The sequence below is a fragment of the Alligator mississippiensis genome, chromosome 4 (assembly GCF_030867095.1).
Source record: "Alligator mississippiensis isolate rAllMis1 chromosome 4, rAllMis1, whole genome shotgun sequence".
NCBI classification, from domain to species: Eukaryota; Metazoa; Chordata; order Crocodylia; family Alligatoridae; genus Alligator; species Alligator mississippiensis.
The window spans coordinates 212,183,259-212,209,527 of NC_081827.1; the positions used below are offsets into that span (position 1 = coordinate 212,183,259).

The 26,269-nt window shown below is 40.9% G+C and overlaps 1 protein-coding gene and 1 long non-coding RNA gene across 3 annotated transcripts in view; one reads left to right on the top strand and one right to left on the bottom strand.

The window, feature by feature from the left end:
• Positions 1–26,269, bottom strand: part of METAP1D (methionyl aminopeptidase type 1D, mitochondrial) — a 55,744-nt gene that overhangs the window by 19,739 nt on the left and 9,736 nt on the right. For both annotated transcript variants that reach the window (XM_019480586.2, XM_006265905.4), the window contains exon 2: positions 1,424–1,593. In XM_019480586.2, coding sequence (XP_019336131.1) covers positions 1,424–1,593 — 170 coding nt within the window. The remainder of the gene's footprint in view (positions 1–1,423; positions 1,594–26,269) is intronic.
• Positions 7,224–18,156, top strand: LOC109281428 (uncharacterized). Its single transcript, XR_002088079.2, has 2 exons — positions 7,224–7,461; positions 16,109–18,156. It is a non-coding gene; the product is annotated as an uncharacterized LOC109281428 (long non-coding RNA).

Consider the following 26,269-nt stretch of genomic DNA (forward strand, 5'->3'; position numbering starts at 1 on the left):
AAGCAGTCTAAACTTTCCCTTGGAGGATAAGTCCAATAACTGCCTGTTTCAAAAAGGCTGCCCAAGATGACACCATGATGGTATACTTGTAGACATTTATGTAATTTATGTATGCATTTTCTTACACTTTCCTTTCTCCTATAAATATCTGAAAAATGTCTTTGTAATATAAATATTATTTTATGGAAAGACATACCTCTGTTCCCCAATTTTTATAATGATCTGTATCTATCAACAGATAATGATATATCTATATATATAGATATACAGATTCTTGTAATATCTCACACTATTTAGATCTTAACTAAATAATTTGTACATCCTATAATTTTGCAAACAGTTGAAAAATAGACAGGTCAAATTGTCTGAGTATTGTAACCTGGGAAGATATTTTTTTTAACATGACAATCTATTTCTTTGTATTTATTCTGAAAGAAACATAAAGATATAGGAATAAGCTTATAAATACAACATCCATTTTTTAAATCTTTGAAAATATAAATTTGTGAAGGCTTCCATAATGCCATAGGTTTAAGAACTCTATATTAACTGTCTTTAGCCCATACGTCTCATATTAATCTTTTTTCCCCTGTAACTGTTGGACAGTATACATATCTTATAGTTTGTGTCAGGAAACTACAATCTAGTAAAAAGAAACACTTATACACATCACTAGAAATATTGTTCAAATTATTTTCATTAAAGGAAGGATACTAAATAGGTTGCATAATGCAATTAAGGCAATAAAGGGGAAATTATGACAAAAACACTTGTTAGACTTCCCTAAAATAGGTCATGTCTGGTTCAAAAGTTGATAAAAAATAAAAATATATGTATTCTAAGAAAAAATGTTTAATCAGTGACAGCAAAGTTTAGCTCCTAAGTTACATAGCAGGCTATCTGGCTGATATTTCAATGTATGCTTTTATCTAAGTCTGAAATCACCAAATCACAAAGTGCAAAAACATGCAAACATATTTAAACTTGATTTCATAAACATTAGGGCTGGAAGGGACCTAGGAAGATCATCGAGTCCAGCCCCCAAATGTATTAGAAATTTACAGAGAAGGCCTCAGATGAGCATGTGTAATTCGTGATTATTTCAGCTAGAATGATCTGTACAGATACAAATAGAGCACAGGGACCTACAAGTATTAAATGTTTTAAGATTATCACAATATTTCATATTTATGTTACTGTAATTTAAGGAACTCCAGGTTTAAACTCCCTAATGACGGGAAACACCACTCTGCTTAGCGTGGCTGAAAACTTTTCACACCTTGTTCCTATTTCAAATTCCAAAACAAGTAACAAGACCACGATTCAAAACTCCCAGCTCTTAGAGGATGAATATACTTGATAGTTCACATGCTCAAACTTTATATTGACTGGGAAAACGATCAGTTAATAGAAATTACAGTACCTTAGGAACTGGCTGAGCTGGAGACACTGTAGCTGGCCAAACTACACTGTAACTAGTATTTCTTTGTCCCAGGAAAAAGAAATATCTTCTTTGTTGACTGCCTGACTCTTTGTGTAAGTAGATACGATTGCTTAGTGAAGAGAAACCTCTATGGCAGCCAGCTGCAAAACCTTTAGACAGATATGTAAAAAAAGAATTTTTATCATTACCATATTATCAAGTGATAGCTGTACCAAAGGAAAAGCAGTAGATAAAAGAGAAAAGTAGCTTTTTAACAGTAGCAAGATCCAGTTTACCAAGGTAATTATTTCTTTGTTAACACATGATATTTATTGTCTAACTGTAGTTCTATATAAATCTTATGCAATAAAAAAGATGTTAACATTTATAAGCAATAAAAACAAACATTCATATCAAAGCCTTATAAAATGCTAGATCTGTTTTGCTCTAACATATAAAACAGTTGCTTGTCCAAATCCCCAGTGCATCAAGACCAGAATTAACCTTGTAATTGGGCCCTCTTCTCAATGACTTGAATTGCTGAAGTTTGGACAGGCCAATGCTTGGGGCAACGCTAAACAAAGGACAATATCCAGAAATCAGGAAAGAGAGGAAGATGTAGAGAGGGCATATCAAACAATTTTTTAATTCATGTTTTGGTTGAACTGGTTGTAGGTTCAGCTAGGGCACAGTGAACTGTTTTCTGGTCATATACATCAAGATACAAAGAGTAGGGCCCATATTTTTAACTTCCTGACTTTCTGTGGAATAAGCTGAGAGAAACATTTCTAGCTTTGGCTGGAGGCAACAGAAGAGGTTAATGCTCATCAATGAGCTAGCACATTATTTAAATCAGATTCTCATCTAATAAGGAAATGTTGGATAACATAGCCCTTCAACTGCATCAGGTTGATATTTATTACTGTGGGTTACTTGCTGTGCAATGAGACATTTTTGTAGGAATATATGAGTATGCAAGCACACAACGTGTCAAAAAAGGACAAATAACATACCACAAAATGATGTCCCAAAGAAAAGCTAATAATTTTCACAGGATTGTCTATGCATCATAATTAACCGACAGTCAGATTCAGTTTACCTTGACATGAATTACAAATTCAAAAACAAAAACTAGGATTAGATTTGGAAGCATGACGAAATGTATGGCACGTAATAGATTAACTTGTCTCAAAAAGTGTCACGCACATACAAAGCATCATGGGTAGATGCATATATAAATACTAGCAACACTTATGTGGCAGATAAGTAATGAGAACAATTACTCCTCAATAAAAAGGTTTTTTGTTTGTTTTGTGTTTGTTTGAAATCAGAGCTGGAAAAATCATCCAGTTCAGCTCCTTTCCAATTAGCATTTTCCTACTGCACATTTTCTGTTGCCTTATCCAATATAGTTTTAAATGACCCAATGAAAAATAATTGGGATTTCTCACTCATTCCCTCCACATTATAGATTCTTGTAATTTTGTTCTATCTATTTTGCCTGGATGCACCTACTGTGGCTGGTGCATGGAAATTTCACTCCGTGCTTACATGCACCTTCTAGAGTAGTGGTTCCCAACCTTTTTTTGCCGTGACCCGCTGCTGGGAGAGGAGTGCAGTGGCTGTGGCCCAGGAGCTCCTGGCACACAGCGCAGCTTGTCCTTTGTGTGCAGCGCTGCCGGCATTGCCCCTGCGACCCTCATTTGGGTCATGACCTGAGGTTGGGAACCGCTGGTCTAGAAGTAGGCTTCTGACAGTGGTCCACGGTACCCATGAAGTATAGGAGTAGTGAGATATCCTTTTAGAAACCCAACAATGCAGAACAAAGGGAATAAGCTTTGCCACAGAAGGGCTCATACTGATTCTTCTTCATTTTGGCAGGTGCCAATGTTAATGATAACTTCACATTTTTACGGCACCTGAGGGGTGCAGGGGCCTTGCTTGTTACTAGCAGGCTTCTACTTCCTGTTTGGCTCTCCCACAGGTATACAGGCCAGGGTGAAGCAATGAAGTAGGATTGGGGACTCGGGTTCAAATAAGGTTCTCACAGGAAAGGGAGGGAAATAAGTAAAAGTGGAGAATACAGAGGCAGAAGAGCTTTGCAGTTATCAGAGGTTAGGGTATATCACAAACTGGGTTCACTGTGTTTACTTTTTTTGCTTCTTATGTTATTAACTGGGTATCTCAGGCCTCAAGAATGGCATCTATGAGTGAAAAACCTGTTGTTTAGCTTCTTTTATATTGCCTGCTAGTCTAAACCGCTCTTCAAGTTTACCAAGAAAGATCACCAAAACCATTCTGTAGACTTGCTAGCCCAAATCGCCTGAGATCCCATTGGCACTAAACCCCGGTATCTGCAGAACCAGCAAGTTACAGGTCATCAGAAGAAACAGACACAAGTAAACTAGCATGAACATGCTATGTTAAAGTGGTCCTTTTACAGTCCTGAAGAGCTGTCTAGCCTTTGTCACAAGTACAGGATATTTCTCTGCAGCCTTACATAGGCATAATAAATACATTTAAAATCCACATTCATTCATGTGGTCAGCTAGAGTCCACCCAGATACCAGTATGTAACTCTGTATTTCAAATGCTTTCCCTGATGAATGGCGTGCTGCCAATGCACCTGTCCTGCCACATAAAAGTTTAATTGGGGAAAAAAAGATGCAAGTGCGCTTGTCAATTATTTGACAAAAGCACTCTAAATGTTCCAAATACACACTCAGAAGTACATTAAGTTAATTTATATTCATGGGTGCACTCCTATCAACTATCCCAAATTCAAAAGGGATACCTCTTTATTTAGAGTGAGATTTTTACCTCTATCCCACAAAAGACATGCTATAAGTGTTGTCACAAGATAACAGGATAATAAGGTACTGTACTCTGTTGTTATTCCACTAACTATTCATTACAAACCAAAAAAAAAAAATCTACTGCTTGCACAGGTGAAATGCATAAACCAAATAAATACTCTTACAGCATAATATGAATCCTAAAATAAATTAATAGAAAATACAAACAGAATAATGAAACCTTTATTTAAGGAATAATAGTATAATATCAAAAAACATTTACTTCTGAGGTAAAAAATAGAAAAGCAGTAGGGTCTTATGCAAGGCGTTTGTTTAGGAGCAAAAATCTAGTCACTATCCACATACCAGCTTTGCAAAGAAAGCATTTTAATGTCTCTGCAACTACTCTTAATTTTTAAGCTCCGATATTCACAGCTAATTTGATATACCAACATCATCAATCACAAGAGACAGGAACAACTGGCTGTAGTCCATGTCTTGCTCAAATACTCCCCCCCGCCTTTTACACCCACATACGCTGTTGTCAGTGTTCGATTTACTTCTGTTCTTCTGCCGCTGACAGCCCATCCTCTTTGTTAAGATATTTTGAGACATAAATGTGTATTAATAGATGTAAAATATTTTATAAATGCAGTGTTTATATTTCCAGTGAAAATTATAAACATCAGAAAGAGCACAGTTAGAAAGCAGTAGCTTTGTAATATTGAGCTCATCATAGCAAGGGTGTAATGCTGACCATTTAGTTTCTTTTTCCCTCCCAGACACTAAATCTATGTCACTTACCATGGATAATAGAATATTTACTATCAGCTGCAATAATTAGAATTACTTCCAGTGCTACAAAAATCACATCAGCACATAGTTTATGCTGAGCCCAGGAAATTATAGACAACTGCTTCTTTGACTCCAAAGTAAATCATACTGTGTACTCTGTGTACATGCATCTTTTCTGGAGCTGTTGGATTCTTTGGGATTTCTTCTGTATTTTAATTTATAGTAACAATTTAAACAAAATTGTGAGTTTTGAGATTTATTACATTAAATTATTTTATGGGATTATCTTTTATTTTCTTTTAACTGATTTGGTCCAAAGGGTTGATTACAGAACTCAAATATGATGATGGGTGGGAAACATTTTAAGTGACTAGTTTGCAGTACAATGTGCCCTACATTTTATTAGACTTTTACTCCAGGTCTGTTCTAATTGTTATCTGTTCATGCATGCTATAGTATATAATGAAATGCTCCCATTTCACCCACTGAGTAGTAAGGTTTTTTATGTGTACGTCTATTAATAACCCCTAGTGAAGTTGATTTTAGTAATTAAATGTGATATTTCTTCTGGTCAGGAAGTATTTTTAAGGGAGGGGCTGGGGACAAAAAAACCCAAACAATTGGCTGCTTTTAAATTGTTCCTTATTCAATAGCTACAACAGTAAATACTCCAGATTTTCAGTGATGGGGCTCTACTAACACCAAAACTAAGTGTATATTTTTCAACATACCAGTATTTAGATGCTGGTACTTTCAGATTTCATCACGCCTTTAGAACACTTTTAGTTCAGATTCCAAATGTATCAGTTAAGCAGAAAATTCAATGCAACAAACTTCAGTGTGGTTCTACTCTACAATAATTAGAAGCATATACTTAAAAAGATTCAGACTGTAAAATATACATATTTTAGAATTATATTGTACAACTATATTTACAATTATATTATACAACTATAATAATGATCAACAGACCACAAAATCAAGCTGGTAAGCATATTTATGGACTATCAGGCTTAGCATCCAATCAATTTAACAAATATAGGCAATTAATTCCTAGTGAAATGAATCTTGTACAATAGAAAATATTTAGCAGTCACCAATATCAAACCCAGCATTTTGCTAACATGTTTTTAAATATTGTGCCGTACTTGTCGATCTGAACTGAAAACTGAGTTTGGTGATTTGCTTGAAAAATACAGTTGAGAGTAAAAAAAAAAGGGAAGATTTTTAATTTTTAAATTGGTCTGTCAGATAATATTAATCTTGTTTTATCAAATGTTAATGTTAAACTTTTTTATTAATCTTGATCATGTTAATTCTGTGTCAGTTTTGATTTTGAAGGCATCATAGGAATAAAGTTTGAAATGACTGATCTAAAAAGGACTTTGGGTAATATCACATGAACACCAACCAAGATAATTACAGTGGAAGTACACAACTTTTTACTGATCATTACAAAATACAATTTTTCTTCAGTGTGACAATCTAAAATATTTAACTTTGGTGTAGCAGAATTGTAGGGAGCATAAGCTACAGTACTGAATGTTTATTAAACATTGATTTGTAATGCCCCTGTTACAGAGGTGCACATGTGCTTAAAAAATAAAACATGAAAGATTAAAGGTTCTTTCCAATTCAGCCTAACCTGTACAACAGAAGAGCAGCTCACATTTCACAAGCAATAACCTGTGTATTTGCTAAAGAAAAGAACAACACAGGGGAATGCCTCAGGCAGAAGTTAAAACTGATTGGGCAAAGTAAAAGGACAAGAGTCCTTGAAATTAAACAAAAGCAAATTCATTCTGTTGACAGATGTTGATTACATCAAAGCAATAAAAGAACTTTTTTTGCAACTAATACCTCTGTATTATCTGTACATTAGGGATATAGCATATCTTAATCAACATAATCTAACATGTAATAATTTTTAAATTTGGTAAAAGTATATTGTAATGAGGTCTTAACGACAGGCTTCTCTAAACAACAGTGTATTCACATGGTCATGTCTGCATACCCGTGCTGGTCACGCCATCATCAGCCCCTTACTTCCAGGGGTTAACTGTTCTGGCAGCCAAATAAAATACAGAAAGAGCCGTGTAATTATGGAGACAGTCAAAGGGCAGACTCTATTTTGAAATCTATTTGCACAGACAAGGTCTTCCAATTTAGCTTACAGGAAACAAGCTGGTAAAGGGAGTCTCCTTTTCTCCAGATGCTTTCCACACTTTTTTCCACATCAGGAAATCATGGATATGGACACCATACACCACTGTTTCCTGGATTACAGACCTATATGTCACTACAAGAAGAAGAGCGAATACATATAAGAAGCTTGTGAGAAATTTCCTCTAATTGACCATATTAAGGAAAAGCAAACCATATAAAGACTACTGAAATTGTTAATTTATCTGCAGTCCTAAACAAGACTCAGCCGCAGCTGGCACACAGGTACTGACAAAAAATAGTAGTAATGCATGATTTAAAAAATAAATCTGTGTTTTAAATAATATGCCTGGGGAAATGTAACAGCCATCAGCAGAGATATGACTTTGGTTACAATTAACAAAACCTTGGTACAAATCTCTTCAATCCCATGCTTATAGCTGCATTGAACACTGGCAAAAAAACCACGTTTCTGAAGAGAAGATGTTAAAACAAAATTTAGTTTTATTTAATAATTTAAATTAAATATAAATTGATTACATGACTTGGTCATTTAAAAACTGGAAGGAGTATTTTTCTTGTTGTCATTATTCACAGAAGTATATTAGACCCAAAGAAGTTAAATCCTGTCCCCATCAAAGTCAATGGCAAAACTCCCATCAATTTCAATTGTGCAGAATCATGCCAAAAATCTTGGCATCTTTGGAACTCCTCAAAGACAGGAAGCAGGTCAATTTTGTTCTTTGGTACCCAATCCTGTTCCCAAACAGTTCAATATTTTGCATTTGACTTCCTTGGGGCAGGGGTAGGCTGTTTGCTTGTAGCATGCTCACAAAAAAAGTTTATAATGATGTGTGAAGCTGTAAACAATTTATATCAAAATCCTTGTGATTTGCATAACATGTTTTCTGTGATAATCCAGTTTCTGCAACTGGTCCTTCAGCCTAAACCCACAGCTAATAGAATAGCTGTTCTACAAGTAGGTAAACTGGGAAATGGCAAGAAATCAGAACCTCTTCTATGTACAGGAAGGATGACAGCCTGAGGGTACTCTAGCCCAATAATAACAACATTCAAGTAATAGTGCCCAGGTCATGACAAGCCCTGACCCTCCCCATAGCTCTTTCAGGAAGCTGGCTTGGTGCCACCTTTTATCAATAGCAATTGTTAGTGTGCAATTTTAACCACAAATAAAGAGAAAAAGGGGAAAAATGAATTTTACATCCTTAAGAAAATCCTCAAAACTTCAACCAATGATTCTCTGAGTAGCTGTACATAAAGTTGAACCAAAACAGCCAATAAGATATGTTAATTTATGGCTTTACTGGGCAGAATTTTGGTATAGCTGGGGAACATATTGCCATTTCGTTGTAGGATTTTAGAAATACAAAAACAATGTGAGTATAACTGTGTCTCAGTGCTACAGCCCTAGCTCATTCATTCATTCACACACCAAAGGAATTTCATTGTCTATTAACTGAAGTGTGACTAAATTTCATAAGCTTCTATTTTTAAAAGCAGAATTCTCAGCATTTTTGCAATAAACCTAAAGCAGTTCTCTGACAAGATATTTAACCTTTGCTGTTAGAAAAACCAGGATTTTTACTGCTGTACATTTGAATTAGGTTCTAAAACAACAATAATTGTGATTGTATGCAAAAATGTTTTTTTCTACTAGATTTTCTTTCTTTAATATAATAACATAAACCAAGAACAAAAGGCAAACATTATTTAGCCACAAAAATGAAATGTCAGATCCAAAAACCTGGAAAAAGCAGTATTAAGAGTTTCACACACCGTTAATACCAAGGGAATATAGGCCCCAAATCGGCACAAGACATCTGGCAAATTTCAACTTTTCTAAGCAGCAAGATAAACATTCCTATTAACTTCTCTCCTGTTAGAACATAGAAAATAAATTACTTCATTCTTAAATGCACAAACTTGAACAAGAAGCACAGATCATCTCAGGCTTGTAAATTTAAAAACATCCTAAAAATTATTTGTATCCCAAGTACATTATTAGAGTTTGGTCTAGCTTGAAAGAATGGTTAAAATATTAACTACTTTGATTTTCTTAGGGAATCAATCATTGTAGATATTCATTTTAAACAAAACAACACACAAAAATAGCAATTGGTTCCCTTTAAAAAATAAACTATTCAAATAGTCATGATGCCCATAATGCAGATTTTCCTTGTTAACACACACACATACCCACAGCTGAAATATTTTCCTGAATTCTACTGTGATAAAATACTTTTAGATACCATATGAAACAACTGTTTTTCAAATGACACATTTATATCCTGAGTACCTGATACACTATTAAATGTTATTTACAGTGTGTTAACAAATAAATCCTGCTATAAAATCCTTTTTTCTCCTTGAACTGAATACATTTATTGCCATACTATCATAAAAATGCTATATATGCAATTCCTTTCAATGGTTAAAACCTTGAAAAAGATTGATAAAATAAGAGCTTAAATTTTTCATAGAAATTTTATGGTCTGTCTTGAAAACTATATCAATATGCTCTATACAGTCTAAGATGCAGCAGGAGAGTTGGTAGTTAGTAATCTTTCCTCCAAAAAAATGATTCCACTACAGCAATTCCTCATCATGCTAACACAGTTCCACAGTACTGCAGCTGAATTTCTGAGGAGTTAAAACAAAAGGAAGTTTGAACCAGAAAGAAGAAAAATATCAATTATGTTAACAGTTTCTTTTGAGATAAATCTTTTAATAAAATATCAACAATTTTGCTCTTCTTGGGTAATGCTGTCATCCATTTGCAAGTGTTTCCTGTTCTATGAACAATTCTGTTAATTAACTGTATACTTTGTATTATTTTGTTTTACAAGCAACAGCTTGAAGTATCTGAAAGCACAATTTATACATTAGGAGTTTAGTCTCCCACTGAGAGAATATGCAGGCATCAATCCCTCATCACATCTATAGGAAGAATAGCCTTTCTAGGCATCTGTCATTCTACTACCAAGAAATAAAATTACTGGTAACACCATCAGCTTTTAAACTAGGAGTTTGATTCTGCCCTTCTTACACCACCAAACCTGTCACAGAAGTTAATGAGAGTTTTGCGTGAATTAAGAGTACAAAGTTGGGCCATCATACCCTATAATCTAATCTTCCGTAGATATGAAACAATGTAATATTTGCCAGATGTCGCTACTAAACTATGTTGGTGGGAGTTGCAGAGGCAAGTTCTTACTGTGTTACAAGAAGATGCACAGCATAAGGAGGATGTTCCAGTCAAGGGATCACTAGAAAAATGTATTACAGTATTTCTTTTATACCAGAGAGCCATCAAATTCACCATTATAATACTGAATGTCTAAGTTGCTTATTCATAAATGTGTGACACTTGGTTCACTGAGTGAATAAAAGTGACAGAATGAAAGCCCCCATTTTGATGAGTTTGGTATAAATATTTGGGGTTTGGTTGTGTTTTTTCTTAAATAATGGATTTCACCCTATCTCCCTGCTTAACACAGTCAAAGATATCCTACTTAGCATAAAAGTCCCTGTTTATCAAACAGTGATACAGGAAGAAGTTGTTTACATTTTCAGCACTACCAACATACATCATCTATGACAAAAAAAACAAGCACTCCATAAGAAATGCTCAATCACTGTCAATCATAAATGCTAAAATATACATAAACCAAAGCATGTGGTGTGAACTGTATTAGATTCAAACTGAACACAGAATTACTAACATAACAAACAAAAAAACAAATAATTATAAGTGACTCATAGACCTATTTACACATCTCACAAAACTGTTGGAAAGGTGGGTAACCATAGAAACTTGACAGCCTAAATTCAATATTGTAAAATTTGTATTTATTTAAAAATGCTGGGAAATGACGCCCCTATCTGATGAAACTCATATTTTTTTCAAAAGCTTCAATTCTTACCTTTGTTTCCTAACTACTGCTTAAAATGATTTTCTATCTCAATTACTAATAATTTGCCTTTTAAATTTGATTCTATTCAAGTAAAGATAACAATTTAGTATCATTGTACTATAAAAAACATCAATACATTTTAGTCCTGCAAATTAATATTTCTAACATCTTTCTTTAATGATGAAAAGTAAATAATAAAAAGATACAAAACAAAATACTCTGATTTCAGTGCTTTATTACTAAATGTGTTTTGACATAGACTTTTTCTAAACTGCACACTTGCAAAAAAAAAAAAAAGACCACGCAAATTAACTGTTATAGCTGAAATGCTAATAGTCTTTTCAATTTATAGTTCTTTCTCCCTGACAATTACAATTTGCATGGCTTAATATTTAATACTATGATTAGTACTAATGTCCTATATTTTACTTTATAATCTAAATGAGTAAAATATTATTTTGTAGTTCACTGGTTCCTGTACTTAAGATGTAATGTTCAGTGTGTATTTCATTATGCAGATGAGCAATGGATGTTGTCTGACATGATTTAAATGGGTCAATAGTATTTTCCTATTCACATTAATCACTCAGACAGCTAAAAGAGAAACACCTTAAAAACTAAACTAGTAAATTTGTTTTTACCACTGACACCTCTGACTAGTCAATACGGCAACAATACACATGAAAACAGAACCATGGAAGTCAGAAATAAGAGGTTTTGTACTGCTGTTTTTGCTCGGGCAAAACTCCCACTGAAATTAATAGGACAAATAAACTCTTGATACAAGCGCACACAACTTTGTTACAGTCAAAGGAATTGTGGCCACATGCATCAGGTGGATTTTTGCATAAGCACGGCTTGTAGAAAAACTCCTATTGAAGCCATTGGAAACAAGATCAGGCCATTTATTAGCAATTGTTCACAGAGTGCATCAAGGTGCAGGCTTAAACTGCATAACCCAAGCTAAGGTAAATTTTTATATATGGCATATTTCAAGGAAATAGTGATTTATGAACAAAGTAGTGCAGTTATGCAAAGGAGAAGCTCTTCTACAGTCTGCTAAGAAAGAGGTAGGAAACTTTTCCCAGCTGTACCCTGGCTCCGAGACAGGCAGGCAGACGAATGCTGGGACCTGGCTGCTACCACTGCTTGTTTCTGTAGTGCCATGTGGAGAGCACCCATAGCCAGGGCCCCCTGCTGCTGAAGCCCCATGTCTGCAGGCCTGATCCAATGGCTCTGCAGGCCAGATACGCCCTATGAGCCATAGGTTGCTGACCCCTGTGCTAGTGAAGGGCCAGTAAGTACAAAATGGGAGAAATTGAAAGAAAGACTATATAGGAATGACCAATATTCACCTATTCCAGCAGTTAGCTGCCGCTTCTCCTCTCTGCTTCTTCCCTTCATCATTCAACTATGTCACAGGAAAAGCTCCACACTACCTGGCCATGGCATAAAGCCCATACTGCAAGAATGTCATTGAAGCCCTCCAGCCCAACAAGCTGGATCTGGCCTGCAGGCTGTAGGCTGCCGATCCCTGATCTAGTCAGTGATTACAGAGATGGTTAGCCATGTTAGTCTGAAATCAGGCGGAAGGCAATGCAGATGGAATCTGAGAGACCATTGGTTCAAAGAGTCGTGAGCTTTCATGAGCAACAACCTATTTTGGTCAGATACTATTTGATGATTGTAGAATTTGCAATATTAAAGCTGCTTTGTGAAGGACATTGGCAATCTGTTAGTTTTTTATCTTTTAGTGTTGTAAGTCCCAAACCACATCAGTGGCAACTGCTTCCTCCCTCCCCAAATTATGTTTTTTTAAACAAAAATGGATTGTGACAACTACTGATACCCATCTACTCTAGTGGATAAATGCAATAACATCTACTTGTTTTATACCTGAAAAGTACTGAGAAGCTTTGGCTACTGCTCAGTGTAGCTGCTGCTTGCTAGTGGGGCTAAGGCACATACAACATCTGCTATCCAGAAACTTTCCTGGCTTCATTCCCTTCTGAATGTAATTCGAAGTCTTGATTTTGAGCTATGAAGTCCTAAACGATTTTGGCCTTCACTACAAGTGAACTCCTATGTTGCTTTCATTAACCATTACTACTTCTTCAACGTACAAATTTAGGGGTGCACTGATAGAGATTTTGGGGGGCAATACCAATAGCTGATTTTTAATGAGCCATATCGGCTGATACCAATCCAATTGCCAGTATGTGGTCCAGCAGCTTGGAGCACAGGGGCCGGCTAGTAAGTCTGGTGTGGCGGAAGGAGTGGGGGGAGGGAAGGGATGTGGGGGGGGGCAGATTGAGGCCCCCGTGGTGAAGGAAAGAGTGGGGTTGGGGCTGGGACAGGGGCTACACAGTCAGGGTAGGACAGGGCATAGGATGGAGCCATGACTGGCTTGTCCAGGGGGTATGTGGGGAGGTGGCTCCCACTGCAGCGCACACCCCAGGAGGGCAGGTGGGGCATGTGCCCCCAGATCTTTGTGGGGTAAGGGCGTGCTGGGGCCAGGGCTGCACTGGGCTGTTCCCAGTGGGGGTGGGCTGGGCCCAGCTGCACTCGGGGTGGGTGGGAATGGCGCTGGAAAGGGGCTACGGCAAATTTTGGGGTGGCTACAGCCCCACCCCCCCATAGCCTCACTCCCAGTGCTGCAACCACCCACCCCAAGCACAGCACAGCCTCCGCCGGGAAGAGCTCAGCACCACCCTGGCCCCAGCTTGCAGCAGCAGCCCACCCTCGCCCCACATGCGTATCCAGACATACGCCTCCCATGCCCTCCCAGGGTGAGTGCAGTGGCAGAAGCTGCCCCTCCCTACCTCCCCTAGATGAGCTGTTTGCAACTCTGTCCCGTGCCTGCCTCTGCCCCTAGCTCCACACTCTCCCTCACAATGTGGCCTTGATCTGTCCCTCCCACTCTCTTTCCCTTCCCCTTCACCCCTTCCACCACAACAGACTTACCAGACAGACCTAGCTGCTCTTCACCCTGCTGGGCTGCACTCCTGGATGCCTGCATACTGCTCTGCACGGGGCATTTATTGGCAACATTATCGGCCACATCAACTAAAAAAAGCCGATTGCCAATACTGTCGATTTTCTTTATATTGGTGTCAATCTGTTATAGGACCAATGGATTGGTGCACCTCTAATTGAATTGCATATGGTGGTGCTTTTTTCCAGATCCAGCATCCATTCCATAGACGCCAAAGATTATTCTCTAGTGACTACAACCAGTTCTCTAACACAGTGGTTCTCAACATTTTTTGTACCAGGACCCATTTGTAAACATTGATGGCCAGTCCCAACCCAATGCCCCTCTGACACACTGCCCTCTGCCCCCAGGACCTAGCTCACCACTGTGGGGCAGAAGGGGGTGTGTGTGGCAAAGGGAGGCCCAAACAGTCCCCTGCAGGCTGGAACTCTGCCAGCCTGCAAGGGAAAAGCCACAGTTTCCCACGATTTTCTCCTTTAAAGGAGAATCTATTTTTAAAGGTTGTTGATCCATTTCTAAAGTTTATTCATGACCTATTCATATATTCTTGTGACCCACTTTTGGGTCGCGACCCATAGGTTGAGAAACGCTGGTCTAACAGACCAACTTTCCTTGCAACATTGTTTTCTCAGGGCAGATGTTTAGCTATTGTCTTCATGTAGTTTCCACACCTTTTTATTAGGATGACCACAGGAATGAGAGGGCCTGTTTAGTGTGGATTATAATGCTGACCAAATTTAATGAGTTATCACCAGAGTGGAGAGAACCCAAGACCTAGACAGACATGTAAACAGTGTGATACCTCTATGAGCACTTCTTTTGAGGGTAAATAGTACACCAAACAGTATCCAAAGTAACAACCTGAGATTTAGACATGAACCTAAGTTTTTTCCAGGTTTTAGCAGCATTAAAAAGGAATCAGCATAATTCTTTGGTGTGAATTGGACTGAATTTTATCACCTGCCAGTCCCGGAATTTCTCTTGGGCACAGGTCAGCCAGTAGACACATTATTGTGAACTCTTGTGTTAAGACGGCTGTGGCATATTATTTCTCAACTTGCAAAGCATGTTCCTGGAGTTACCAGCACTGACAAGTGAAAAAGTCCAGAAGTCAGCAGGGGGCCATAGCTCCTCTAGACCCCTACCAATTGAAAGACAGTTGACTAATAAAGCAGCTGTTGTTCTAGAAAAATGTACAAGTCACCAATCAAGATTTTTCAATTTTGTTTTGTTGAAACTCAAATCAGGCACCTGCCCCTGAAGAACAGACTGCACAGGACAGTTGCACTAGCCGGCAGGGCAGAACTGCTCATACCCAAACTTCCAACCTTTCCAGAGGATGCTTCTCTTGATGCACACCTAGCACACAGTGGTTTCTAACTGCATAGTCTTCTTCAAGGTTGAATACAGATCAACAGGCTCAAGTAAGACCCATGGCAGCTCTTCCCCACTGTAACACTCTTGTGAATATATGCTCAGAACACCTACAGTCCCCAGGCTACCTGCAGCCTTCCTGGAGAAGCATCCTGGAGAAGCATGTGGTTGTGGTCACAGGTTCTACTCGCAATGCATTTTGCTAGATTGGGTATGTTTTGCTCCTACCCATCTGATTTTAAACCAGACAGAACAGGTATGACATCAGAGGTTCCCTAGGGATTCAACCGTATATATCTGTAGGGCCCACTTTCTCCTATTTGAGCAGGATTCAACACCGATAGCAAACCTCTAAGCAGGAGTGAATATGATGCTGTCCAGAAAATAAGGGCTAATCCTTGTTGATCTTCTTTCTACAGAGACTATGGCACACCTTCTTTTAAAAGCACAGCTGCCTCTACTGCAATACTGGGTTCTAGCACATAAATTCAGAATTTAGGTCACAGAACAATGAGCATCCAATTATCACCATATGAACTGCTCAGGAGCATTAACCTCAAGTGTTTCAGGCATTTGTGGAAGGATGACAGTTAAGGCTTATCCTAACTCTTATTTGCTTTTGTTACAGGCTTGCAGGATCCTAGCAAGTATTCAGAGTTGCAACACTGCCCACTGGAGATGCAGATGGTCTGTGACCAGCAGACTGGGACTGCAGACAGACCTCAACACTGTTTTTATGTGGTTTGACTGACAGCATTCAGGTTATGCACTAGAACCTGCATTTGCAATGGATAGAAATTCTGGACAGTTAAGGGGCTTCAAATGATTTGGAGCAGACAGAACTGCTGCTGTTTAGAAAAAGTTCTAGAGACAGATCTATTTTTGTGAACCCTGCTGTTGCATAACATTGGAGCATGGATAAATCTGAAAAAATGGATGCCACTCCCTGAAATGTTAAGTGAAAGGAAGCAGGATTTTGCAAAAAATTTCCATTCAAGTATGTACCAAAAGGGCATGTGTTTTATATCCAGCAGCAGTAAGGCATATTTATTCCACTGTGTGCATGAGTGCGGGTAACATAACTGGGAGCCAGTCACAATGCCCTTTCCACTTTGTTAAGTGAGAGGGAAGTCCTGTATAGAAAAAAAGTTGAGAACCACTAGAATATGAGCAGTTCATACAAGGTCACATTTGACTTTATGCAAGTCCAACATGTAAAACAAAATTGTTCCATGTGGGAGGGTTAGCTATAGTTGCCTAGATCTTCCTAGAGAATAGGCTGCATTCATAAAGCACTAGGAATGAGGAAAACATTTATGAGTATCTGTGGTTGGTTAGAAGCTTTGCTTATTCCCCAGCAGGACTTTCTGGCTTTGCTTAACAGTGCAGAGAGATCCAGGATGTCTTAACCTCATTTCCAAACCTGGGTATAGTCTCACACTGGACTGAACATGCTTTTTTCCTCCCCATCTGATTTTTTTTAAACAGACAGAACAGGTATGGCATCAAAGCTTCTTTAAGAATGGAAGGGCTGGTGGCATAACTGGAGGTGGGAAATCAAACCTAGAAATAGCCCAGGCACAAAGCTTGCCCAATCAGCAAGGCAATGTAGTTAGCCATATTAGTCTGACATCAAATAGAAGGCAGGGTAGTTTTGCACATTATAAATTTTATCTATCTATCTACCTACCTACCTACCTAGATATATATCTGTCTATATATCTATCTATCTATCTCACAAGCCCAATGCCCCTGGAGCAAGATTACCTTTCTGCTAACCTTGAAGGCTGTAGAAATCATGACTCCTGCTACCTGAGTTAATAATTTGGTACTCTCTCCACAATGATCGTAATTGCGTAATCAGGGCTAAACTTATGACTTTAGAGCAGCTCAGAGAGATGAGTACAGCTTGTGTAAACATACCCTGAGCTAGTTTTAAACTAACTGGTTTGGGTCAGAGTCTAGACAAAGACGCACAAGCCTTTAGGAGGGACTGCCCAAGCCTGCCCACAACCCTGGATAAGGACTGTCATTGAAACTGGTGCTTCACTGCTATCAGTACCTGAACTAACCAGACGTACCAAATCTAATTAAATTGGCATGTCTACACAAGCTGTAGTCACACCTCTGGATTACACTTCAGGAAGTGTCTGAAAACCTTTCTTTGGTATAGGCTTTATCAATGTTGTAGACTTGTGACATAAAATCTAAACATCTTTCAGTTTTAATGGTGGCCTGAGCAGCACTGGCAATATTACTGTAATATATTTAAATTGAAAAATCAGTTCAATTAAGTCACACACTAAATATTTCTGCAACTGTCCAGGTATGATTCATAATGTAGTAGAGTCTATTTAAAGACTGGCTACAGAGGCATGAGAACTGGGGTGACGGCTAGCATTCTCAGGCTCGCAACTTCCACAAATGATAAAGCCTAACCAGAACCAGACATCTGCCATTTGCAAACTGGCTCTTGCTCATTTCTCAACACACTCTACTCCGGAGCTTTGGATTATCTCTGTGTAAGGAGTTTGACAATACGATGCCTGAAAGAGGCCATACAAATCCGACTTGTATTGATAAAGGCAAAACAGAACCCTGCATATCGGCAGGTCTCAACTCTGTCACACCAAAATGTCAAAAAAATAAGTTAATTCAATAAATTATTATACAATACCTCTTTTGCCATATATTTTTATTGTGTGGTCTGGAAAAATCAACAGATCTGTCCACGCTGCAAAGACAAGGTATAAGGGAGCAGTGGGAGTGATCAGAAACATGGTACCAAATCCAGTTTGGAAGTTTGAGCATAACCCTTAAATCCTTACTTTTAACCCACTGTAATGTTAACTACAAAATCTAACTTTTATAAACTGGTACAGTAAAAACCTTTAAAATGTGGTAGTAAATTTCATATTTGAGGTTATCAGCATTTACCTAAAGAAAGTAATTACTCAAAATAATGGCAATGGCCATGGCATTTCAGCCCATATTTTTTCAGAAGAACTTTTCAAAACTCCAATATTTCTCAAATTAGGATCTCAATTTTCTTGTGTGATGCATGTAAATACACTATGTCCCTGATTATCCTGTTCTTAGGTGGGACCTGCCTCATTCACATTCCCAGAGGCATCAACTCATTAGCTCAGAGATAATAATGATTTGAAACACCGCTACTGGTTGCTGTTTCATTTCTCTGTAAGACAGCAGTGGGACCACAGACCTGCAAAATTTACTGTGATCAGCATCTCATTCTTGTGCTGAACTTGAAGGGATCTGCAAGGTACCACTGATTCCTCCCCTCCCTGGGTCAAGAACAAATTCAGTCCAAGGAGTCAGTCCAGTGGAGCTTATGGGCACACTGAAGCCCCACCGAGCATTAGCTACGTAACAAATCAGTCAGACTTTGAGTATTTGTACTGTTCCCTATGAACAATAACCTATTTTTGTGACTTCCAAGGGCAGAGTTTGGGAGAATACAATTGCTTCTTCTTTTCTCAATCTGTTTCTTGACCATTAGCAAACTCAGTAGTACATAGAGGGACTAACATTATGAAAACAGGCTTTTTTTACCCACCATTATCTTTGTTGGATTTTACAACTTTAAACACCACACAGTGCAAAACTTCATTTGCATTTAAATATGCACAGCACACTTAAATATCCATATCTAATCCAAAAAGTACAGCAACTTAATTTAAGAACATTTGATATGCCATAAATATTAATATTTCAGCTTAAGTAATATTCATGAATGTCATAGTCCTATGTGGTACAAAGTATGCTTTGAAATAACATTGCCTAGTACTCTTTATAAAGGTGACTTAAGTTTATATAAAAAGAAAGTATAAGGACTAGAAACTGGACACTTTATAGAACATAGAACACTTAAAGCAGAAGTTTATTTCTCTTTTAAACCAAGAACAATCAAAACATCCATAAAACTTTTACTATCCTATAATGCTACAGGATTAATTTACCATATCACATCCAATGATTATATACAACAATCCTCTAATTCTAAGATTTCCACAAAGTAAATGGCAAGGTTTTAAATGCTTGGATTCTATTTCCCCCTTTTTTTATAGACTGGAAACTATCTGTAAAAGAAGACTATCACTTTGGAAAGAGACAACTGCTATAAATGAAGAATATTTTGGGGAACTCATCATCTGACATAACAGGCAAAGAAATTTTCCGTTTTTATTTTTTCTATGTAAAATATTTAGTCATATGCTCTCATCTCACATGTTTAATCTTACATATCAATAATAAAGTTGTTTTTCAGGTGTGTACAAACTGTTTTTATCAATTTAATGGCTACCAACCTTCCCAGGAATGCCACACTACTATAGGCATTCCTAAATAAGGACACTTTACCTATATAACTGCCATTTAGTAAATGTTATTCCAAGGATGGTTATTCTTGTATATAATTTTAAAACAGTATTAAAATATGGCAAAACTAAGATCAGTAGAAGGCAGTGTAGATTAGCAATTTATAGAGAGGGGTCTATCCAACTCAAGGAGGAAGGCGGCTGATTTCACCGACAGATTGCAGGGCCAGCCACCATTTTCGTAGGGTTACTGCAGTGCCCCAAAGCCTCTGATTGGCTGAATGTCCATAGTTGCCCCACCCCTGTTGCTGATTGGTTAAGAGGACTGTCTGTCATATGGCCCTACCCTCACCACTGCTTGGCCAAGAGGGCTGTCCATCATGTGGCCACGCCCCTCGTTGCTGATTGGTGGCAGACAGCCCTCTCAGCCACTCAATGGTGAGAGGCAAGAGTGGCAGCCATCTTGCCTGCTCCACATCATGCCAGCTACCCCCCCACCCACCCTGCCCTTTGCCCCTGACAGGCTGAGCAGCCGGGAGGACTACTGGCTCTCACTGGGGAGCCAGCATTTTATTTTCAGCACTTCTTTCCCTCGTAGATTTCACAGATATTGCCCGATTTTGTAATTTCTGCAAAATTTGCAAAATCACAATTTCAGTAAGTCCCTACTTATAGACTAACCAAAGTGTGTATATATGTGTGTGTTTATTTTATATCTCTAACAAGTATATATGTGTGTGTTTTGATATATTTATCTTAGTTTGAGAGAGAGACAGCACAAACTGACATCAAACAATTCTGACACATTTTATCACATTTATAGTAACAAAACCACAGGCAGCACCCTCATATACCTGCAATCCCCAAACAATCTGAGCAGGGCTCATATCATTTGTCTTTCTCTTGCATTTCAGTCACGCATTTTATGCATGCATATTACCCTGCCGATCTGCAACATCTTACTGAAGCCAGTGGGACTACTTTCATTAATTACACATGAGCATAAGTTAGGGGTTTTCAACCTTTTTGGATCAGCGTATCCCCAGCAACCGGACGCGGAGCAAGGGGGGCACACAGCCGGATGCAGGGGTGGGGGGCAGCCGAATGCAGCGTGGGGGTGGTGTGCAGCCGAATTTGGAGCGGTAGCAGCTACTGCGTGCGAGCTTCCCCCACCCCGTGCATCCAGCTGGGTAGGTGGCACCTGCACAGCAGTGCTCCATCCCCGCCCGCCTGCGGGTATCCTCTAGGACAGGGGTGGGCAAAATATGGCCCGCAGGCTGCATCCAGCCTGCGAGGCCATTCTATCTGGCCTGCAGGGCCCCTAAGAAATTTAGAAAGGTAATGACAGGAACCAAAAATGACAGGAACCAAGGGCAGTAGGACCCAGGGAAAGCCCGGTGGGATCCCACAACAGCAGGGCCTGCCCTGCAGGTAAGGGGGAAGGGTGGGGGGAAGGGCAGAGGAGGACCCCAGGCAGGGAAGGAGCCCAGGGAAAAGTGGCCCTGGGAAAAGTTGGGTGGCCCTGGGAAAAGTTGGGGAAAAGCAGCCCCTCCCCTGCCCTGTGGCCAGCGCCTCACACTGCAGCCCCTTGCAGCCCACATGGGGCTGCCTGCGCCTGCTCTGGACAGGCCTGCGGACTGCAAGCGGCTGCAGCAGGGAGCGCCGGCCACAGGGCAGGCGATGGGCCGCTTTCCCTCTCCGTGCTCAGATCTTCCCCGGGCTCCTTCCCAGTGTGGAGAAAAGTGGCCCCCCGCCCAGCCCATGGCCAGAGCCCCGCACTGTAGCTGCTCACAGCCTGCACAGGGCTGTCCGGAGCAGGCACAGGAAGCCCCATGTAGGCTGCAAACAGCTGCAGCGTGGGGGATCGGGTATGGGGTGGGCGAGGGGTCACTTTCCCCCCCCTGAGCTCAGTACCAGCTTGTAACCCAACCCCACTGCCAGCCTGGGCCCCATGCCAGCTCCAGGCTCACCTGTTGGGGCCACGGCAACAGCAGCTGTGGCCCCCCCCACTTGCCATGCTGGGCAGTGTTTGCCACTGTTGCCTGTGGGCTGCCCAGTGCATGAGCTCCGGGTGGGCTGCAGCAGCAAACACTGCCCAGTGCAGCAAGCAGGGGGGCCACAGCTGCTGCATGCAGCCCTGATGGGCGAGCTGAGAGCTGGCGGGTCCCAGGTTGGCAGCAGGGGCAAGTTACAAGCTGGTGCTGAGTGCAGGAAAAAGCAGACCCTCGCTCACCCCATGGCTGGTGCCCTGCGCTATAGCCACTTGCAGCCCACATGGGGCTGCCTGTGGCTGCTCCAAATAGTCCTGAGTGGGCTGCAAGCACCTGCAGCAGAGTGCTGGCTACAGGGCAGGTGAGGGGCCACTTTTCCCTGCGCTCAGCACCAGCTTCTTCCCTGCCGGTAAGCAGGGGGTCTGGGCTGTGCGCTGCCTCCCACCTGTACTGCAGGGCTGGGGGGCACTGGGAGTGAGCAGGTGCGGGAGCCAGCGGGAGCACAGGGCCCACACCCGTGTCCCGGGGCCAGTGCCGGCAGGGCCTAGAGCAGGGTGGCAGGAGCACGGGATCCCAGCTGGCAGGGGCTCTATGGAGCCAGGCCAGCTCCCCCCTCTCCCTGCTGGTGCAGCCCAGCTCAGCTCCACAGACCCCTGCCAGCCAGTGCCCCGCTTTGGGCCTCTCCAGTGCTGGCTGTGATAACTGGGGCCTTATGGGTGGCATGGCCTGTCAGGTATGTGGCCCCTCCCCTCAACTCGCCTGCCACGACTTTGCTGTTAAGCTATCCAGAGAGGTGGTTCAGTGGAGATCTTTGCAAGAGGGCTTCCTGACAATGGCTGTACTCACAGTTGCTTGGTGCGATGTTCCCTGGGGCTCCGCCTCCCCTACACCGCGTTCACTCGCCAACTGGTTACGTGATGGTACAATGTTGGTTTCGGCCTCACGGGCTTGCCCGTGGTCTGCTTCGGGTGGAGGGGAGACCACACGCCTGAGTGGGCTCAGTCGGCTCATGTCCCTCCAGTCTTGATGCCCGAACCTTATCTCTCTATCCCTTTGATCTTCCTCCTTTTCCTTTTTTTTTTTTTTTTGTCTTCAGAAAAAATATTTCTCTGGGGAGGAGCGGGATGTGGAGCCACCTCCTTTCCCTCAGCCGCCTACAGGGGGCTCAAACCCCTCCCTTGCTCTACCCCTTCCAGGTGGTTCGACTGCTTCTCTTGGTCTGCCTCCCGCAGGGAGCTGCAGTGCTTCCCCTGCTCTTCCTTCTCCCGGGGACCAAAGTGCTTCCCCTGCTCTGCCTCCGGCAGGGGACTTGAAGATTTCCCCTGCCCTGCTTGCCACTGCAGTGCCGGTGGCGCCGTGCCTCTTCCCGGCGGGAGCCTCAGCATGTCTGGCGTGCTGCCCGCCATCTCTCTCCCCCCCTCTCATTCGCCAGTGCTGTCAGGGCTTTTAAACTTCCCCGTGGCAGCCGGTACGGCCGCCACAATTGGTCCAGCTGTTCCCTGTGCAGGGAACAGCTGCTTAAACAGCCAGCATAATGCCGGCTCGTGCAGCTGTGGCCGCAGTCCCGGCTCCTGTGCCGACAGACCAGCTGGAGGTAAGTTCCCCCCCCCGGGGGATCTGTTTCTGGGTTTTGGGGCCCACGGGGTTTGCCCTTACCTCTTTTAGAGCCTGTGGGGGCATCGCCACCACACTGGCCCTGGGACATTGGTCCCAAGATGGTGACCAGGGGGTGGGGCACCTGTCAAGGAGCGGAGCTACCCATGCGGCCCTTGACAGCCTGCCAAAACTGGGTAAGCAGCCCTCCACCCGAAATAATTGCCCGCCCCTGCTCTAGGGCCTTCTCAGTTGACAACCCCTGGCATAAATCATTGCAAGACTGGGGCATTTGTTCCTTTTATACCTTTGTCCTAATCCTGTAAGATCTTACAAAAGTTTGTTAGATATTTTTAAACTGAGGAGAAATTCTTCATTTAAATTGGACAGACCACAGTGCAGATACCAATTACACTTGATCAGTGGAGGCCAACCTTTTTGGCAAGCATGCCACAAATTAGCTCTCACACTCCATCAGTACCATTCTGATCCCCTTCCTCTGACCAATGTGCCACTTTGTTTTCTGCTCTCTACCCAATCTGCTGCTATGCCTTCTAGTCCCTACACTTTGCACCATGCTTGATCTCTTGCACTGCTTTATGCTTCTTGCTCTGTTGCTGTGCTGTTGATCCCCACCTTAATCCGCTGCGTGTTACACACACAAGATGCCCATGCCACCTGTGAAGCCTGTGTTACAGGTTGACTACCCCTGCACTAGATAGATATTCAAGAACAGGATAGTCCAATTTCAAAACCAGTAAATCTTGCTTCTTATTTGTAGTAGGGTTGGGGTGTTATAACTGTGATGGTCCTGGAAAGAAGAGGAGAGCAAGGGGTATTTTTGTGCTATCTTTTTTTGAGAGAGAGAATTTAACTTTGACTGTATCTTCTTCTTTCCCAAATCTGAGGAATGATACTTTGTTCCTGAAAGTTTAGCTAACATCTCTCCCAATTACACTGTTAGGCTAATAAAAAGTATCACTAAAAACACCCTTGCTTCTTATTTTGGCATTTTTGTTTGCTTCACAGATTGTAGGCATGTCATGGAATTATTGTATGTGAGAGGGAGGGGTTTTAAGGAAGTAAAGGTGATTGTTTTATGCACTAAAAGAAGATGAAGCTTGCTTCCAAAGCAAGAGGCATCACAGAAGAAGTCACAAAAGCATGAGCGGAAGAAAGTAAAAGGGAGTGCAGCAAAGGGTACGAGAGGCAGGCTGCGTAAAACTGCAGAATGTGACAAGAAGGCAGTGAATATATTTGATGCCAGTGATTAGAGGGGGAAAAAGTTTAGTAGTAGCCTATTAGACTGGATTGAAAGGGAGCTTTGCTAGTCAGGGAGGGAAAGATCACACTAGTGAAGGCAAGGGTTGGTTAAAGCATGGAGGAAGGTTTTGGCAAAAGGGAAGGAAATTAAAGATTTGAGATGTTAGAAGGAAAGAAACAGGTAGGGTAGGAGAGAGAGGAGGGAACTGAATGAAGCCAGATCCTCTCATGAGATGATCTAACTTTCACAGTTTTACTATCAATAGCAAATGGGGCAGGTATATAGTCTAATTCCAAGTTAAACCCATGGACATACAATGTGAGTGACTTTTCCTTAAGGGAAAAGCAAAAACTAGACTTTAATTTCATATGACGCTTTTCATACTTGGGATGTCACAAATTGCTTTAAACACTGTGCAGGGAAACAACCATTATACACTCAAGAGCTCATGCATAATAATACTTAGCATTTTTTATAGGGCTTTTCATCTTCAAAGTGCTTTATAAACAACTAATTAATCTCAACAACACACCTGTGAGGTAGATAAACATCTCCATTTGGTAGGTGGAGAAACAGAAACAGAGGTTAAATGACAAGTCCAAGGCAAGGCATTGTCAGATTCAGGCTCAGAATCCAAGAGTGTCTGGTTCCTAGCCCTGTGCTCAGATCACACCTTTCACTCACTTGCACATAACACAGGAAAAAAGACCTTGCCAAGTACACATGCCATGGGATCTTTAAGGCCCACTGAGACAAATCAGCAGAAAAGATAAACAGTGTGGTCCAGTGGACAGGATGCTAGAACAGAACTCAAGAGACCTGAGTCTCCCTCCAGGCAGGTCAATTCATTTTTTATGAACCCCCATTTCCTCTTCCACCATTTATGTCCCAACACTTTAGGGCAGGTACTACAGTCTTTGGATTTAGTGCAACAGCACCTCAACCTTAGCTGGGGTTTCTAAGTCCCCCATAATACCAGTAATAGACTCAGTTTAATATCTCAAGTCTTCTGTAATCATCAAAAATTTTGAATGAGCATGACTAACTTTATATACAAGTTACAAGAACTCTCCCTCTTACTAATGGTATGCAAAAAGATTGTTTTACTACAGTTAACATCATAACACTGTATAAGAAAGGCCTGAAAATATTTTTATCCTACTTATTTTTGACATCAGGAACATCAAGACTGAACTAGTTCTGTGACATACCTTAACCAAAGGGGCAAAAGTAGATGTAGCACTGACATGTTTTTTTTCTGAGATGTTTGTGAGTGGTCATAAGTAAAAGTTTTCAAGTAGTTTGATAAGCATCTTCCCTCTCAGCATTCACTCCTGTGATGCCATACGCCTATGATTCTCAACCAAAATACTTCAGCACTCTGGGGTACTCCAAGATTCTTGAAGGATGTCATAAGGTGCAGGAGATAAGCCAGGTGTGAAAAGATAAGCAGATAAGAGTAGCTTCAGGCTCATCCCTGCCTGGCCCACTACTCCTACTGCCTGGCCCCTCTACAAAGAGGTAAGCATGGTAAAGTTACTTTTTTGGAATGGAATACTGCTCAATTAGTAAATGGTACAGAAGGGTGCCTTCAGTCTAAAAAG